At 50.3% G+C, this 18,984-nt stretch overlaps 1 protein-coding gene across 7 annotated transcripts in view; it reads left to right on the top strand.

The window, feature by feature from the left end:
- Positions 1–18,942, top strand: part of arhgef1 (Rho guanine nucleotide exchange factor 1) — a 34,783-nt gene extending 15,841 nt beyond the window's left edge. Inside the window, exons 11-32 of one of the 7 annotated variants that reach the window (XM_088621206.1) lie at positions 1,023–1,107; positions 1,246–1,281; positions 2,017–2,184; positions 3,526–3,664; positions 6,123–6,308; positions 6,793–6,977; positions 7,095–7,241; positions 7,760–7,842; positions 8,116–8,241; positions 8,327–8,441; positions 8,711–8,811; positions 9,287–9,361; positions 9,471–9,546; positions 9,731–9,898; positions 10,438–10,525; positions 10,747–10,869; positions 11,625–11,698; positions 11,878–12,012; positions 13,757–13,933; positions 14,021–14,184; positions 15,109–15,211; positions 15,368–18,942. In XM_088621206.1, coding sequence (XP_088477332.1) covers positions 1,023–1,107; positions 1,246–1,281; positions 2,017–2,184; positions 3,526–3,664; positions 6,123–6,308; positions 6,793–6,977; positions 7,095–7,241; positions 7,760–7,842; positions 8,116–8,241; positions 8,327–8,441; positions 8,711–8,811; positions 9,287–9,361; positions 9,471–9,546; positions 9,731–9,898; positions 10,438–10,525; positions 10,747–10,869; positions 11,625–11,698; positions 11,878–12,012; positions 13,757–13,933; positions 14,021–14,184; positions 15,109–15,183 — 2,526 coding nt within the window. In that variant the 3' untranslated portion in view covers positions 15,184–15,211; positions 15,368–18,942. Of the gene's footprint in view, positions 1–1,022; positions 1,108–1,245; positions 1,282–2,016; positions 2,185–3,525; positions 3,665–6,122; positions 6,309–6,792; positions 6,978–7,094; positions 7,242–7,759; positions 7,843–8,115; positions 8,242–8,326; positions 8,442–8,710; positions 8,812–9,286; positions 9,362–9,470; positions 9,547–9,730; positions 9,899–10,437; positions 10,526–10,746; positions 10,870–11,624; positions 11,699–11,877; positions 12,013–13,756; positions 14,185–15,108; positions 15,212–15,364 lie in introns of all 7 variants that reach the window. The other 6 variants (XM_088621207.1, XM_088621205.1, XM_088621204.1 and 3 more) reach the window with 6 other exon arrangements.
- The last annotated feature ends 42 nt before the right edge of the window (positions 18,943–18,984 follow it).

Genomic DNA, 18,984 nt, shown 5'->3' with positions numbered 1-18,984 from the left:
ACGCTCTGAGACACACTGAGAGACACTGTGAGACGCTCAGAGGCACACTGTGAGACACACTGTGAGACACACTGTGAGACACACTGTGAGACTCTCAGAGACACACTGTGAGACACACTGTGAGACACACTGTGAGACACACTGTGAGACACACTGTGAGACTCTCAGAGACACACTGTGAGACACACTGTGAGACTCTCAGAGACACACTGTGAGACACACTGTGAGACTCTCAGAGACACACTGTGAGACACACTGTGAGACACACTGTGAGACACACTGTGAGACACACTGTGAGACGCTCAGAGACACACTGTGAGACGCTCAGAGACACACTGTGAGACACACTGTGAGACTCTCAGAGACACACTGTGAGACACACTGTGAGACTCTCAGAGACACACTGTGAGACACACTGTGAGACTCTCAGAGACACACTGTGAGACACACTGTGAGACTCTCAGAGACACACTGTGAGACACACTGTGAGACGCTCAGAGACACACTGTGAGACACACTGTGAGACACACTGTGAGACGCTCAGAGACACACTGTGAGACACACTGTGAGACTCTCAGAGACACACTGTGAGACACACTGTGAGACTCTCAGAGACACACTGTGAGACACACTGTGAGACACACTGTGAGACTCTCAGAGACACACTGTGAGACACACTGTGAGACTCTCAGAGACACACTGTGAGACACACTGTGAGACTCTCAGAGACACACTGTGAGACACTGTGAGACGCTCAGAGACACACTGTGAGACTCTCAGAGACACACTGTGAGACACACTGTGAGACTCTCAGAGACACACTGTGAGACACACTGTGAGACACACTGTGAGACACACTGTGAGACTCTCAGAGACACACTGTGAGACACACTGTGAGACACACTGTGAGACTCTCAGAGACACACTGTGAGACACACTGTGAGACTCTCAGAGACACACTGTGAGACGCTCAGAGACACGCAGACAGCCAGGTGAAGTGATGCCCTCCATCTCTCCCCCAGCCGAAGAAGCCTGACGAGCCCTCCTCGAAGCACAAGATCCTGTCCAACCTCCTGAGGGAGACGTCGAGCTGGATCGGGGGAGGCAGTACGTATCGCCAGCGGCCACAGGGCCGGGCCAAGTCACAGACCGCAGCCCTGCTGCTCCTGCTGGTGCTGTTCACATTGACAACTGGATCTTTCAAAACACCCACAATCTCTTGCCCTGTCTGCTTTCTTGTTGCAGATGTTGAAAGCAGACCGTCTAAAACGGACAGTGAAGGTACCTTAGATCCCCCCCCCCCCCCCCCCCCCGTATTCATGACATGGTCCCTTCCCCACTAATCTAAACCCTCTGCATGCTGGCATGTACCAATCGGAAAGGGTGGGGAGTGGGGCGAGTGGTGCATGGGGCTGATCGTCGCTGTCTGTTTCCTGTTCTCGTTTTCGGGTCGTGTTCCTCCTCCTGCCACAGTGCGTCCTCGTCCCCTCATCTGTCCTCGATCAACACTAAATACAGGCTGGCTGAGGCCTAGAGCTGCTTGACTGTGACTTTACTACAGCAAAGAGAGACAGAGAGACACAGGACTGTCCTACTGTCCTGTAGACAGACAGAGAGACAGACAGGACTGTCCTATAGATAGACAGGACTGTCCTACTGTCCTGTAGACAGAGAGAGACAGACAGACTGGACTGTCCCACAGACAGGCAGACAGACAGGACTGTCTTGCAGACAGATCGAGAGACAGACAGGACTGTCCTGCAGACAGAGACAGACAGAGAGGTCCAGTGTCCCCTGAGAGTGGCCTGTGCTCATGGCTGTGCTGTGGAAGGAGTCTGCCCCCACCCCTGTCCCTGACTAACCCATCTCTTCATCAGACACCCAGGCCTCCTCCCATCACCCCCTGCCTGCTCTCTCCTCTCTGTCCGAACGACGCAGCGACTGCAGCACCGCGGGGTGTGCCCACACTCGGCCATCGCCTGCCATTCTCACGAGCAGCTGCCTCTCTGTCCTCAGGCGACAAGACGTCCCACAAGTCTAACGGCCGACCCTCTGCTGACCCCCCCACCTCTTCCACCCGGAAACCTGGGAGCTGCAGCCTGACTGTGGTGCCCGATACAAGCGAGGGGTCACAGGTCACCATCAGCGTGACCAACAGTCCAGACTCCACACACAGCGACACCGGTTAGAACTGGAACCAGTCAGTGTGTCTGTATGAACCCCTCTCTCTCTCAGTGCAGTGTTAATGTACTGGAGTGTCCAGTCAGTGTGTCTGCATTAACCCCCCTCTCTCTCAGTGCAGTGTTAATGTACTGGAGTGTCCAGTCAGTGTGTCTGTATGAACCCCTCTCTCTCTCAGTGCAGTGTTAATGTACTGGAGTGTCCAGTCAGTGTGTCTGTATTAACCCCTCTCTCTCTCAGTGCAGTGTTCATGTACTGGAGTGTCCAGTCAGTGTGTCTGTATTAGCCCCTCTCTCTCAGTGCAGTGTTAATGTACTGGAGTGTCCAGTCAGTGTGTCTGTATTAACCCCTCTCTCTCTCAGTGCAGTGTTAATGTACTGGAGTGTCCAGTCAGTGTGTCTGTATTAACCCCTCTCTCTCAGTGCAGTGTTAATGTACTGGAGTGTCCAGTCAGTGTGTCTGTATTAACCCCTCTCTCTCTCAGTGCAGTGTTAATGTACTGGAGTGTCCAGTCAGTGTGTCTGTATTAACCCCTCTCTCTCTCAGTGCAGTGTTCATGTCCTGGAGTGTCCAGTCAGTGTGTCTGTATGAACCCCTCTCTCTCAGTGCAGTGTTAATGTACTGGAGTGTCCATTCAGTGTGTCTGTATGAACCCCTCTCTCTCTCAGTGCAGTGTTAATGTACTGGAGTGTCCAGTCAGTGTGTCTGTATTAACCCCTCTCTCTCTCAGTGCAGTGTTAATGTACTGGAGTGTCCAGTCAGTGTGTCTGTATTAACCCCTCTCTCTCTCAGTGCAGCGTTAATGTACTGGAGTGTCCAGTCAGTGTGTCTGTATTAACCCCTCTCTCTCTCAGTGCAGTGTTAATGTACTGGAGTGTCCAGTCAGTGTGTCTGTATTAACCCCTCTCTCTCTCAGTGCAGTGTTAATGTACTGGAGTGTCCAGTCCGTGTCTGTATTAACCCCTCTCTCTCTCAGTGCAGCGTTAATGTACTGGAGTGTCCAGTCAGTGTGTCTGTATTAACCCCTCTCTCTCTCTCAGTGCAGTGTTAATGTACTGGAGTGTCCAGTCAGTGTGTCTGTATTAACCCCTCTCTCTCAGTGCAGTGTTAATGTACTGGAGTGTCCAGTCAGTGTGTCTGTATTAACCCCTCTCTCTCTCAGTGCAGTGTTAATGTACTGGAGTGTCCAGTCAGTGTGTCTGTATTAACCCCTCTCTCTCAGTGCAGTGTTAATGTACTGGAGTGTCCAGTCAGTGTGTCTGTATTAACCCCTCTCTCTCTCAGTGCAGTGTTAATGTACTGGAGTGTCCAGTCCGTGTCTGTATTAACCCCTCTCTCTCTCAGCTGCCTCCAGTGGACGCTCTGACTCCCAGTCTCTCAGCGACAGTGCAGACCAGTCCCCAGGGGCGAGGGGGGGCTCTTGTGCTCCAGATGCACCCCCTCCCTGCGACACCCCGTCTGAGGAGAGTGCTGAAACAGAGAAGTGAGTGGGCAGGCAGGCAGTGAGTGAGTGACAGACAGGTGCACAGGTAGAAAGACCCCCGAGCGCGCGTGTTTGTGGGTGCCCTGGGGGGGTGTGGCTTGTCCCCTTGTGTGGTGGAGAGGGTCCCAGGTTCTCTGGCTGCAGGGACCCCCAGTCTGTGGTGGCTGGGAAGGGGGGCGGAGGGGGATCCCGCTGTGCGCCCGCTGCCCTTGTCGCTGCCGCCGCCGCTGCTGCTGCTGCCGCCGTCGCCGTGGACACCCGGAGGAGGATCCCACTGTTCTGGGCCCGCCCACTTCTCTCTAAACCCCGCCCCCTCCCGCCTCCCCCCTCTCTCTCTCTTGCCTGTCTGTCTCTCTCGCCTGTCTGTCTGTCTCTCTCTCTCTGTTAGTAGGTGCTTAGATCACGATGTACTTAGATACTGGCCCACAACATACAAGTACTGCATTTAGCACTTCACAAATACTGTATATGCTGTATGTCTTTGTGTTTAACAGTTTGTGTGGCTAACTTGCCCGTGTTCGGTTAATATGCAGTTACACCAGGAGGACAGCCGGTCCGGTGGTTCAGGTCCAGTCCTGTTACACCAGGAGGACAGCTGGTCCAGTGGTTCAGGTCCAGTCCTGTTACACCAGGAGGACAGCTGGTCCGGTGGTTCAGGTCCAGTCCTGTTACACCAGGAGGACAGCTGGTCCGGTGGTTCAGGTCCAGTCCTGTTAGACCAGGAGGACAGCTGGGTGTTTTGTGTAGGCAGTGCTGTCAGTGAGAGACATGCTGCTCCTCAGGATCGAGCGGCTTCCTTTTCTCCTTTCTTCCCTGTGTGAGGTCATTCCCACAGGAAAAACGCACACCTGCTTTCTCCAAAACAGAACAGAAATAAGGGGCTCGTCCAGATTTATTAGAAAAACAATTTCTAAATGATCAGGCTTTTCTGCACCCATTGATGTCATAGGTCAGTACTGCAGCATCGCTGTTGCAGCTGTATAGCCAGCTCACTGATGACATGACCAACTGTTACTCTACCGTTAGGAGCTCACAGGGCTACGGTCCATACTGGAAGACGTGTGTGTACAGTTCCAGATCGAGATGAATAGACGCGTTTACAGTATATAGGGTTATACAATCGGAGTTTCTGCCAGAATCTAACAGCCTGTGCTTATGTCCCCTGGGTCAGCCTGGGAGTTTGTGAAGGGACTACACTACGCAAAGCTTCGTCGGCGGCCTCGGTCTGTGTCTGTCCCCGCTGTGTTGTGCGTGTCGCGTCCTTGTGTAGCGCTGATCTCCGTTGTCGTGTTGCGCGGCTCGCCGGCCTGTCCTCGTGTCCCAGCCTGCTTTCCGTGCCGCTGCTTCACTGCGTGGAGTGGCGCCGAGGGTACGCACAGCGCTGTGTGCTTGTGAACCGCTGCTCACTGGGGGCACGCCGTGATTAACTCGTGGGCTCGTGTGTTTTTCACAGGAAGAAACCAAGGTGGGTGTCTTCCGGTGACTGTGGACGGCTGTTGATCCCTGGGGCCTGGCACATACTGACACTCACCTACTAACAATCACACACCTACACACACTCACTGCATGGCTAAGTATCGCTCTCCGGAATTCAACAGTGAACTCGCGGTTATGAAATATTACTGTGTTCTGTAATGAGATAGTCCTCTAACAGGAACTGTGCTTCATATATAAAATATTGCAGTCGGAATTCAGTAATGATACAGTCCTGTAATAAGGGCTATGCTTCATGTATAAAACATTACAGTCAGTGTTCAGTAAAGACACAGTCCTGTAATAATCGCTGTGCTTCATGCATAAAATATTAGCGTTCAGTAAAGACACAGTCCTGTAATATTCATTGTGCTTCCTGTATAAAATATTACAGTCAGTGTTCAGTAAAGACCCATTAGTGTAATAGTCACTGTGCTTCATGAATAAAGCATCACGTTCACTGGTAATAATGTCCACCATCCAGTGAAGATGGGATCTTATTATTGCCAATGCAATTATACAGGAAACGCATGAATCCGTTCTACAGCAGTAGAGGTTGGTGGATTTCCTCTGTATACTGAAATATAGAGCCCCGTTACGAAGCCTAAAGGGTCCTGCAAATCGGACTGCAGGAAATCGGGATGTTAGCTCTCTTTTGACTGACCCGGGTACAATAGGGCAGCAGCTACTGGAACTCCTAGTCTCTCCGTCTCTCTCGCCACCTCTTTGTCTTCTTCTGCTCCATATTCTGTTTACATTCTCCTCTATCCTTCCCCTCATTCCCCTCAATCTTCACCTCCTTCTCCCACCCTTCATTCCGCCATATCCCTCTCTCCCTCTGTTTCTTTCCCCATCTCTCCACCTCCCCCCCCGTCCCTTCTCCACTCTCTCTCTTTCTCATCCCATCCTCTCTCTCCTCTCTTTCTCATGCTGTGCCTCTCCTCCTCCGCCTGTCTCCCTCCCTCTCTCCGCCCCTCTCCTGCAGGGCGGGAGGAATAAAGCTGGGCCGCAGCGAGAGCCTGTGTGTGGAGCGCCGCCGGTCCCATCGCGGCTCGTCTCGGGCGAAGCAGAATCGCTCCCGCAGCGACGTGGACCTGCAGACGGCCGGCACGGCCACCGGCCCCCCTTCTCCGGCCACCAGCCACCCCCCCAACCACAGACATGCAGCCTCGTATGTCACGGCGCGAGGGAGGGACAGCTAGCGCTAGGGAGTGGTGGGGAGAGAGTGGGCAGGGAGAGGAACAGAGAAACACTCCACAGTAAAGACAAACCTGGAACTGTGTTCATGTATAAACTATTACAGTCAGTGTTCAGTAAAGGCACTGTCCTGTAGTAGTCACTGTGGTTCATGTATAAGATATTGCTGTCGGTGTTCAGCAAAGGCACTGTCCTGTAGTAGTCACTGTGGTTCATGTATAAGATATTACAGTCAGTGTTCAGTAAAGACACAGTCCTGTAATAGTCACAGTTCTTCGTGTATAAGATATTGCAGTCAGTGTTCAGTAAAGACACAGTCCTGTAATAGTCACAGTTCTTCGTGTATAAAAGATCACAGTCAGTGTTCAGGAATAGTCACTGTGATCCATGTATAAACTGTTATAGTGTCCGGTAAACACACAGGCCTGTGAGGTTAGTTTCTCTCTCCCCTTGGGTAGCTCGGACAGCGTTGCGGTGCAAGCAGACCAGCCCCAGCCGGGCCCTGTCAGCGCGCCAGCGGAGGAGTGCGAGCCCCGCACAGCCGAGCTGGAGCAGGACCCCCCCAACTGGAGAGAGTGCATCCCGCCGGAGACATCGAGGACCCTGAACAAGAGGGAGACCAAGAGGCAGGAGGTCATCAATGGTGAGAGAAGGAAGGAGAACTGCAGGGGGAGGTGGGAGAGAGGGCAGGGTGGGGCGGGATGGGGACAGGGAGAACGATGGACACGGTCTTTCAGCGGCCCTGGGCTCTCCCTCTCAGAGCTGTTCCTGACGGAGCACGCCCACGTCCGGATGCTGACCGTGCTGCAGAACGTCTTCGCCCGGCCCATGGAGCGCGAGTCCATCATGACCTCGACGGAGCTGGAGGCCATCTTCCCCAACCTGGACGAGATCATCGAGATGCACTGTGAGTGAGCTTCGGCCCCTGGACAGCAGTCTGATCCACTCCGGGCTCTGCAGTGTCGTGATCAGAGCCGTGATCCAAATTGTACTGTTGCAATAGAATAGCAGAATAGAGTCTTCACTGTTTATGTACAAGTTGACAGTGTGTAGTGCTCTGCACTGGAGACTGCACTATCTCTGTAGGAGTTTATACTGCATATATCTACTCTAGAGTGGTATATGCTTATGGAGTCTACTCTATTCTATAGTAGTCTATAGTGCATAATCCCTTTTGTCTGCACTGTATCTGTAGGAGCGTATAGTGCACACATCTCTGTTCTGGTGTCTCCTGTCTCTATAGGAACCTACAGTACATACATTTCTGTAGTGGAGTCTTTGTTGTCTACATGTCTAGAAGTGTTCACGGCCACTATCTGTAGCAGCCTGCGGTGTTTGTATTCGTGTGTCCTGAGCTGGCCTCACTCCGTGTCTTCAGAGGTCCGCCCTGCCTCTCTAGTTCACCTCCTCTCTCTGCCCCTGCAGATTCCTTCTATGAGAGCCTGAAGAGGCTGCGGCAGGAGAGCAGCTTCATCGTCAAGGCCATAGGGCAGACCCTGCTGAGCCGGGTAGGGGCCGCACGGGCTGTGGCGAATTCCAGAATCGTTATTTTACAGGTCGAAACACAGAGGCACAGTTGATTGGTTTAACTTGTACTGATTAAAGTCGCTAATATTACTTGTCAACTTTAAGGAATTTCTTCACAATGTCCATGGTCCACTCTAGCTGATTTCACAGTTTCACCACTAGAGGTGGCAGCTCCTAGAGCAGTCGCCAGTGACGCCAGTGATGAAAACCTTCATTTAAACCCGTTTTCCTCGGGCCTGCGTTTGGCCTGACAGTTCAGTGGAGCTGAGGGGGAGTGGTTCCAGAAGCTCTCGGCCCGGTTCTGCAGTCATCAGTCTTACGCGCTGGACTTCATTAAGGGCCGGCAGAAGAAGGACCCCAAGTTCAACACTTTCATACAGGTGAGCCTCCCTCTGACACACCTGAGCACAGGTATCCCTCGCTGGCACACCTGAGCACAGGTAACAGTCTATTTCTGACTCTCAGGAGGCAGAGAGTAAACCACAGTGTCGACGTCTCCAGCTGAAGGACATCATCCCCATTGAGATGCAGAGATTGACTAAGTATCCCCTGCTGCTGGAGAACATTGCCAAGAGCACTGGTCAGTCTGCGTCTCTCTCAGGGCAGTGTTCATGTACTGGAGTGTCCAGTCAGTGTGTCTGTATTAACCCCTCTCTCTCTCAGTGCAGTGTTAATGTACTGGAGTGTCCAGTCAGTGTGTCTGTATGAACCCCTCTCTCTCTCAGTGCAGTGTTAATGTACTGGAGTGTCCAGTCAGTGTGTCTGTATTAACCCCTCTCTCTCTCAGTGCAGTGTTAATGTACTGGAGTGTCCAGTCAGTATGTCTGTATTAACCCCTCTCTCTCACAGATGATGAAGCAGAGAAAAACCGTATCCAGCAGGCAGCAGATTGCTGTAAAAAGATTCTGAATCATGTCAACGATGAAGTGAAGAACATGGAGAACCTGCTGGTAAGAAAAGTGGAAAAGTTTGAGTCGAAGAAAGTGATGTGAACTACAAGAGAATATGACGTTACAGCTCTGATTTTGAAGGAGTGTTAGTGTGAAGATACAGATGAGCTGGACTGAGTGTCTCTACAGTGACTCTACAGCTCTGATGATGATGAAGGAGTGTTAGTGTGAAGATACAGATGAGCTGGACTGAGTGTCTCTACAGTTACTCTACAGCTCTGATGATGATGAAGGAATGTTAGTGTGAAGATACAGAGGAGCTGGACTGAGTGTCTCTACAGTGACTCTACAGCTCTGATGATGATGAAGGAGTGTTAGTGTGAAGATACAGAGGAGCTGGACTGAGTGTCTCTACAGTTACTCTACAGTTCTGATGGTGATACCAGATGGTTGTGATCATGATGATAATGACCGTGATAATGATGGTGATGCTGAACATCATCAACCACATCATGATATTGCTTGTGTTTCTCAGAGTCTGAAGGATTACCAGCGCAGGTTAGATGTGTCGGGACTGAAGCCCTCAAATGAACTTATGGCAGAGTTCAAGGTAAGAGAGCAAAGGACTGAGGTGTTGCTTGTCTTCAGTATAAATCTTGTAGCTCTTCTGTTTTGTCAAATACACTTCTGTCTTCATCGCTGTGTCCACTCTTGCTTAGAATCTTGATCTGACCCAGCGACGGATGATCTTTGAAGGACCTCTGACCTGGAGAGTCACAAAGGAGAAGGCCATAGGTTAGTAAACATAACGTCCAGTCAGTGTGTCTGTATTAACCCCTCTCTCTCTCAGTGCAGTGTTAATGTACTGGAGTGTCCAGTCAGTGTGTCTGTATTAACCCCTCTCTCTCAGTACAGTGTTAATGTACTGGAGTGTCCAGTCAGTGTGTCTGTATTAACCCCTCTCTCTCTCTGTTTCCAGATGTCCAGGCGCTGCTTCTCACTGATATCCTGGTGCTGCTGCAGAAGCAGGATGACAAGATGGTCCTGAAATGTCAGAGCAAGAGCACCACTGGAGTCCAGGAGGGGAAGCAGATGCTCAGTCCCATCATCAAACTGGGCTCTGTCTTCCTCCGGGATGTGGCTACTGGTGAGGACCCTGTGGCTGACCAGTAACCCTCCTGACCCTGACCTTAACAACCTGAACTGTAAACCCCAACACTGACCAACAACAAAACCCACTACTGTCCCCAACACTCACCACCAATTAACCCCACTATTGACCCTAACACTGACCATCAACAACCCTACTACTGTCCCCAACACTGACCACCAACTAGCTCTACTACTGACCAAACACTGACCAGAACTAATCCCTCAGCTGACCCTGATACTGGGCATTGTACTAACTAGTACTGACCTTGACAGTGACTCCTGACCCCTCCTAGATGTTCTGGGGAAGAGGTGAAAACTTCCCCAGAACATCTAGGACTGACCCCAAGTGAGACCACTGGGGCTTACCTGTGACGAAGCTCATTCCTGATGACGTCTCCAGCGGTGACGCACTGACCCCTTGACCTCATCACTGACCCCTGGAACTGACCTGGACACTGAATCTGGGCTCCGGCTGCTCAGGAGGTTCCTGCCCTGAGGACTGACCCTTCTGATCCTCTGCTCTCTGTCCCCCAGACCGCAAGGCCTTCTACGTCATCTTCACCTGGGACAGTGGGGCTCAGATCTACGAGCTGGTGGCCCAGACCGTGTCGGAGATGAAGAAGTAAGATTCAGGTCTCTCTGGCAGGCTGGCTGTGCACTCGGACACTCGCAGAGAGACCAGGGGACAGATGGGATGGACAGGGGGACAGGGAGGGGAGATGGATGGAGGGGGGACAGGGGGACAGGAAAGGGGTGGGGCTCTATTATTTCACTGTTGTCTTCAGTATGTCTCTCTACAGGAGCCACGCTGTGTCTTTATCAGTCTCTGTCTCTCTCCCTCAGCTGGACAGAGCTGATTACATCTGCAGCTGCTGATCAGAAGCAGGCAGCTGTGGCCGCCCCTGTGGAGAGGAAGAGATTCGGGAGTTACGTGCCCCCTGGAAACATCCCACAGAGCCCCACCCTGTGAGCGCTAATGTGGTGTTTTTGACTCTGACTCTGACACTCATTCTGTTACAGACTCTGACACTCATTCTGTTACAGACTCTGACACTCATTCTGTTACAGACTCTGATACTGACACTCATTCTGTTACAGACTCTGACACTCATTCTGTTACAGACTCTGACACTCATTCTGTTACAGACTCTGACACTCATTCTGTTACAGACTCTGACACTCATTCTGTTACAGACTCTGATACTGACACACATTCTGTTACAGACTCTGACACTCATTCTGTTACAGACTCTGACACTCATTCTGTTACAGACTCTGACACTCATTCTGTTACAGACTCTGACACTCATTCTGTTACAGACTCTGATACTGACACACATTCTGTTACTCTGATTCTGTTACTAACACTAACTCTGACTCCGATACTCATTCTGTTTCTCATACTAATAAGGTTTATGTTACCGATACCAATACTGTGACACTGTTACTTCTCAATACCGATATTTTTTGTTCCTGCTGCTGTTTCTGATTGCAGCTCTGACACTGATGCTGACGGCAAGACGATTTCTAACACCCGTACTGAACTGCTAGCGCTTGTGGTCCTGCTGAGACTGTGCTAATACTGATACTGTTACTGGAAACAATCCCAGTATTATATCGCTAACACTGAGATGCTCACGTGCTGATATAGATCCTTTAACACTTGCTGACCGTGCATTGCTGTCTTCACTAATCTTCACCCCTCCTCTTCCTCTCTAAAGCCATATCCCGTCTCCCCTCAGCCCCACGGACAACGGAGCGATCTCACTGAAGGATGCGCACCTGAGCAGCACCGGTGAGGGAGGGAGTGGGAGAGGGGGATGAGAGAGGGAGATAGGAGGAAGGGAAGAGGGAGGGAGGTGGAATTTCATTGGAAATCAACGTGTTCTGAGCCACACTGGTAAAGTAGTGTTCGCATTTTCACTTTCTCTGAGAGTCGGCTGAGATCTTAGCTAGTTGCTTTTTTCCTTGCAGACAGAGACAAGGACAGCCTGCTGGACGGGAGGGGCGGGGCCTCGTGGGCATCTCTTCTAGCAGCCAATGGCATTGATCCCATCACTCTAGGACAAGCCTCCGAGGAGAAGTTAGCCAATGGGGCTCTGGATGAAGGTAGAATGACTGATTCGTCATTCTTTGGTTCTGTAGACTCCTTACTGTATATCACTCTGTCCTCCTCTCTCAGTGCAGTGTTAATGTACTGGAGTGTCCAGTCAGTGTGTCTGTATCAACCCCTCTCTCTCTCAGTGCAGTGTTAATGTACTGGAGTGTCCAGTCTGTGTGTCTGTATTAACCCCTCTCTCTCTCAGGGCAGTGTTAATGTACTGGAGTGTCCAGTCAGTGTGTCTGTATTAACCCCTCTCTCTCTCAGTGCAGTGTTAATGTACTGGAGTGTCCAGTCAGTGTGTCTGTATGAACCCCTCTCTCTCTCAGTGCAGTGTTAATGTACTGGAGTGTCCAGTCAGTGTGTCTGTATCAACCCCTCTCTCTCTCAGTGCAGTGTTAATGTACTGGAGTGTCCAGTCTGTGTGTCTGTATTAACCCCTCTCTCTCTCAGTGCAGTGTTAATGTACTGGAGTGTCCAGTCAGTGTGTCTGTATTAACCCCTCTCTCTCTCAGTGCAGTGTTAATGTACTGGAGTGTCCAGTCAGTGTGTCTGTATTAACCCCTCTCTCTCTCAGTGCAGTGTTCATGTACTGGAGTGTCCAGTCAGTGTGTCTGTATTAACCTCTCTCTCTCTCAGTGCAGTGTTAATGTACTGGAGTGTCCAGTCAGTGTGTCTGTATTAACCCCTCTCTCTCTCAGTGCAGTGTTCATGTACTGGAGTGTCCAGTCAGTGTGTCTGTATTAACCCCTCTCTCTCTCAGTGCAGTGTTCATGTACTGGAGTGTCCAGTCAGTGTGTCTGTATTAACCCCTCTCTCTCTCAGTGCAGTGTTCATGTACTGGAGTGTCCAGTCAGTGTGTCTGTATTAACCCCTCTCTCTCTCAGTGCAGTGTTCATGTACTGGAGTGTCCAGTCAGTGTGTCTGTATTAACCCCTCTCTCTCTCAGGGCAGTGTTCATGTACTGGAGTGTCCAGTCAGTGTGTCTGTATTAACCCTCTCTCTCAGTGCAGTGTTAATGTACTGGAGTGTCCAGTCAGTGTGTCTGTATTAACCCCTCTCTCTCTCAGTGCAGTGTTCATGTACTGGAGTGTCCAGTCAGTGTGTCTGTATGAACCCCTCTCTCCCAGTGCAGTGTTAATGTACTGGAGTGTCCAGTCAGTGTCTCTGTATTAACCCCTCTCTCTCTCAGTGCAGTGTTAATGTACTGGAGTGTCCAGTCAGTGTGTCTGTATTAACCCCTCTCTCTCTCAGTGCAGTGTTCATGTACTGGAGTGTCCAGTCAGTGTGTCTGTATGAACCCCTCTCTCTCTCAGTGCAGTGTTAATGTACTGGAGTGTCCAGTCAGTGTGTCTGTATTGACCCCTCTCTCTCTCAGTGCAGTGTTCATGTACTGGAGTGTCCAGTCAGAGTGTCTGTATTAACCCCTCTCTCTCTCAGTGCAGTGTTAATGTACTGGAGTGTCCAGTCAGTGTGTCTGTATTAACCCCTCTCTCTCTCAGTGCAGTGTTCATGTACTGGAGTGTCCAGTCAGTGTGTCTGTATTAACCCCTCTCTCTCTCAGTGCAGTGTTAATGTACTGGAGTGTCCAGTCAGTGTGTCTGTATTGACCCCTCTCTCTCTCAGTGCAGTGTTCATGTACTGGAGTGTCCAGTCAGAGTGTCTGTATTAACCCCTCTCTCTCTCAGTGCAGTGTTAATGTACTGGAGTGTCCAGTCAGAGTGTCTGTATTGATCTCTCTCTCTCTCTCAGTTCACTCTCTTAAGCGGATGCTTGTGCGTAGCATCAGCCTGTCAGAAGAGCCCCAGTCAGAAATCTCACCTGTGTCTGAGAATCCCCCCAGTCTTGGGCCAGAGGGGGAGGAGCCTAGTGACCAGAGTGGAGGGGCAGGAGATGAGCGTCGTGACGCTGACAGCCGCCAGTCTCCAGGTGTGTTCCTGGTCACTGAGCAAACACACTGTATCAAGGTGTCAGTGGCTCAGCCAGGGAGTGATTCCAGTTGTCTGTGCTCAGAAGAGGGCGCCGCCGCGGAGGGACGAGCAGAGCGGGCAGGCGAGGACGACAGCGGGCCGGGTCAGGAGGAGTGTGGCATCAGTGCCCCGCTGCTCCTGTCACATGATCAGGTGACCACGGTGGAGCGCAGCTTGAAGTTATTGGAGGAAAAGCTGCGACAGCTGCAGGTGAGAGAATGACTGAGGGTCTCTAGTATGGACCCTAGAGGCACTCCTAACACTGAGATATCAATACAGACCCTAGAGACACCCCTAACACTGAGATATCAATACAGACCCTAGAGACACCCCTAACACTGAGATATCAATACAGACCCTAGAGGCACTCCTAACACTGAGATATCAATACAGACCCTAGAGACAGCCCTAACACTGAGATATCAATACAGACCCTAGAGACACCCCTAACACTGAGAGGTCAGTACAGACCCTAGAGACACCCCTAACACTGAGAGGTCAGCACAGACCCTAGAGGCACCCTTAACACTGAGATATCAATACAGACTCTAGAGGCACCCCTAACACTGAGATATCAATACAGACCCTAGAGACACCCCTAACACTGAGATATCAATACAGACCCTAGAGACACCCCTAACACTGAGATATCAATACAGACCCTAGAGACACCCCTAACACTGAGATATCAATACAGACCCTAGAGGCACCCCTAACACTGAGATATCAATACAGACCCTAGAGACACCCCTAACACTGTGATATCAATACAGACCCTAGAGACACCCCTAACACTGAGATATCAATACAGACCCTAGAGACACCCCTAACACTGAAAGGTCAATACAGACCCTAGAGACACCCCTAACACTGAAAGGTCAATACAGACCCTAGAGACACTCCTAACAATGAAAGGTCAATACAGACCCTAGAGACACTCCTAACACTGAGAGTTCAGTGCAGACCCTAGAGACACTCCTAACACTGAGAGATCAATACAGATCCTAGAGGAAATCGCTACAAGCCCTGGAATGAGCTCTAGAGGCAGCCCTCAGAATTGGCTTTATGAATTTATTGAACTCTTCCCACCCTCTCTAATCCCTGCTCCCTGCTCCCTTCCTTTCTCTCTCCCAGGGTCTGGAGGAGGAGTATCACAAGCTGCACAAGTGTCTGTCCAAAGCCTTTTTCTCACAGCAGAGTCTCTCCTAGACCACAGTGCCCCCTGCTGGACCCAAAGGTGAACTGACAGAGCATTTGTACTGAGCAGTGATCACTGAATTGGTTTATTAGCATTAGTAATGAGTATGAGTGTGCTAAAAATTCAGTTGTACGGCGACAGCATCACAATAATATTTCGGCTTCTTCTCTCTCCCTCTCCCTTGTCTCTCAGTAGATCACTGTTGTTGCTGGACTGTCTGATGGGGATTTACGGTTGGGGATGGATAAGTGATGTCTGGACTCCGCTGGCTAGTTTATGTCCCTCTACTCATCCTTTCTGGGTAGACTTTTCAATATTCTGCTTCTCTGCCTGGCCTCCCACTCTGTGAAGATTGAGAGTGGCCAGAGCCAGTCAAACCCAGGGCTTTGCTGTGAGGGGGAGGGGGGGGGGCGGGAAGGGGCGGGGCATTGACAGGGGTTGGTACAAGACGAGTCCTGTGACCAATAAAGAGAAAGTGCTGTGTGCGAGTGGGCGTGTCCACTGCGGTGGCAGGAAATGCTTATTACATTATATTGGGAAGGGTTTTCTGGATCGGGAGACCAGGGATCATAGGCGTTCTCGCATGTTAATTGGGTTAATGCCAACACGCATGGAGGATTAAGGATTTTTGTGAAATCTTCTGCTGAAACCGGTGAAAAACAGTACAATCTATCTGTATTTCTGTTCTGTGTATGGAATGCAGAACGATGTGTTTTAGAGTTTTAACATGTTTAGCTAGTTCATGTCAGCCCTTACCACATGTAAGGCAAGTTTTTACTTCACATGTCTCCCTTGATTGTATCTTATGACACAATCATAATATATAACAGACCTTTCAGCACCACAGACTCTTCTTCCCACTCTTTCCTGGTTCAAATGCTGGAACAGTGAGATAGTGGACATTTTATAGATAATGAAATATCCATTTCCTGCACTAGTCTGGAGCAGAGAGCTTTAAAGGAGCCCCAGTCACACTGTGACCCATGTCAGTGTTACAGGTAGAGACACAGCCCTTATAGAGTCAGGAGACTCATCTCCCTGCAGTCTGGAGCAGAGAGCTTTAAAGGAGCCCCAGTCTCACTGTGATCTGTGTCAGTGTTACAGGTAGAGTCACAGCCCTTATAGAGTCAGGATACTCATCTCCCTGCAGTCTGGAGCAGAGAGCTTTAAAGGAGCCCCAGTCTCACTGTGATCTGTGCCAGAGATACAGATAAGACTCTTAAAGTCAGGCTATTTCCAAAATCTAACATGGCCAAAACAAACTCACCTTGTAATGTTTTCTGCATGAGATTTGGGAACCTTTCTGAGGGACTAGAGTCAGTGATGGACCTCTATATATAATGGGAAATATTATTTTTTAAAATCAGCCAAAAACAGTTTTTTTTTCTTCAATGGTAGTGTTGTTTTATTTATTCCAGTTTCCTTTTTGGTGTGTGACGGCAGCCTGTGTTGCTATCTGAGGAGTCTGAGTGCCAGTACTGGGGGGCGTGTCTGTATGGGGGGGGGCGTGGCACCCCGTGATGCATGGGGCTCTTTGTCAAGGGAGGGGGAGGAGCCTCAGGCCTGGCCTGCGGTCACCATGGTTATTATTGCTGATGTTGGCTGCCGTGTCAGCGTGGCTGCAGGACAGGGGCAGTGCTTGTAGCTGGAGTTGGAGGGGACGGGTGAGAGAGGGTGTGAGCTGGAGGTAGCAGAGGAGTGAGAGGACAGTGGATAGGAAGATCAGATAAGGGATAGAGCCGGCTGGCTGGAGGGGTACAGACAGAGGAATGGAGACTAGCAGTGAGAAGGATGTGGTAGCTCTGCAGGTGGCCTGTTGCTCCTCTTGACTCTCCCTGGACCTGGAGCCCTCACGCTGCAGACGAGCTGACGCACACCGAGGGCCTGACTGCGGTATCGACCGGTCTGACTGCACTCGCTGTGTCACAGGACTGGACTGCTGTCCTGTCTCGCTGTGTGACGGGGCCTGACTGCGGAACCGTCCCGTCGTGCTGTGTGTGCTGTGTCACGGGGCCTGACTGCGGTACCGTCCCGTCATGCTGTGTGTGCTGTCTCACAGGGCCTGACTGCGGTACCGTCCCGTCGTGCTGTGTGACGGGGCCTGACTGCGGTACCGTCCCGTCATGCTGTGTGTGCTGTGTGACGGGGCCTGACTGCGGTACCGTCCCCATCACAGGCAGGACTGTTTTTTCTCATGATCACTGTTTTTAAGTAGTAGTGCTATTTTGTATTATGGTATTATGGTATAATGGTATATATATTTTCTGCTGATACATTATTCAGGACTTATCATTATTATGGATTTTTCCTTTTAGTAAATATTTACTTAAAACTCCAAAGTTGAAAACGGGACCAAAATTATATATTTTTTCTTCCATTTTGTTCTTTTTTAATTATTATTTCAACTGCCAAAAAATGTTCCATGTAAATTGAACTATGATGCATTTTATATATTAACTTTTAGCAGTGTTTTTGTGTGTGTTTCTTTCTCCATCAATTCTTGACCAGTTTGGAACTTAATACATTTTTACATTTAAATAAAGTCTGAGTCTTTCCAGGCTGGACTGGACTGACTGGACTGGGAGCTGGATTAGTGATTCACTGGGATTATAACCAGACTCACTGACACTGACAGAGCAGTCTGAGACTCTCCAGGCTGGACTGGACTGACTGGACTGGGAGCTGGATTAGTGATTCACTGGGATTATAATCAGACTCACTGACACTGACAGAGCAGTCTGAGAGTCTCCAGGCTGGACTGGTCTGACTGGACTGGGAGCTGGATTAGTGATTCACTGGGATTATAATCAGACTCACTGACTCTGACAGAGCAGAGCTGTCTTTGCTCAAGCCTGTAAAACCGGTTCAGAGCTCTTGAAGCGGATCCGAGCAGACAGCTCTCCTGTAACGGTTTCTGTCTCTGCGGTTGGTGTGTCCTGCCTGCTCTCCAGAGACGTGTCGACAGGGAGGAGCAGTGATGGCGGTTCTGCTCTGCGTCCTCTCTCCTGTGTGTCACTCTTAACAGCGTAGCTCATTCAACACGTCTTTTAACGTTTCTTTAAGAAGGAGAAAAACAAAACCCAGTTCTGTACACGGGCTCTCTGTGTGCCTCTGTGTCAGGCTCCCTGTGGATCTGCTTGCTGTGTGTGTCTGGTGTCTGTTGGGTGTCTGTGTGTGTTTGTTGTCTGTTATTGTGTGTCTGTTGGGTGTCTGTGTGTGTTTGTTGTCTGTTATTGTGTGTCTGTTGGGTGTCTGTGTGTGTTTGTTGTCTGTTATTTTGTCTGTTGGGTGTCTGTGTGTGGTTGTTGTCTGTTGTTGGGTGTCTGTGTGTGGTTGTTGTCTGTTGTTGGGTGTCTGTGTGTGGTTGTTGTCTGTTGTTGGGTGTCTGTGTCTGGCACAAACTCAGCCCCCACACACACACTGCTCTTCCACCTTACTGCTGTTTTTCTCTGCTTCTCGAACCCTGGGCTTTCTGTGCTAAAATGCCCGGGTTCCAGCCATTGTTTTTATAATGCATCTTAGACTTTTAATGATTCATTTTTAGGAGTTGCATCTCAGAGGTGTGAAACTGCAGGTCTTTCTGCTCTCCGGATCTATGCATTTCCTGTATGTATACAAAGGGATATATATAGAGCGCGAGAGAGCAGCCCTGGGCTGCAGGCTGTACTGTGTGATCGCTTCGGAGCGCACTCTTGTATGTATACTGAGGACAGAGGTACGCTGTAATCCTGTTACAGTTTTATAATAAACGCAGAAATGTTTCAACACTGTGTATGTGGTGCTCTGTGTGTCTTTGTGTGTGAGGGTGTGTG

The sequence above is a fragment of the Lepisosteus platostomus genome, chromosome 26 (genome assembly GCF_059453375.1).
Source record: "Lepisosteus platostomus isolate fLepPlt1 chromosome 26, fLepPlt1.hap1, whole genome shotgun sequence".
Lineage (NCBI taxonomy): Eukaryota > Metazoa > Chordata > Actinopteri > Semionotiformes > Lepisosteidae > Lepisosteus > Lepisosteus platostomus.
The sequence above is the reverse complement of the archived record's forward strand: the minus strand, read 5'-3'. Positions and strand labels throughout refer to the sequence as shown.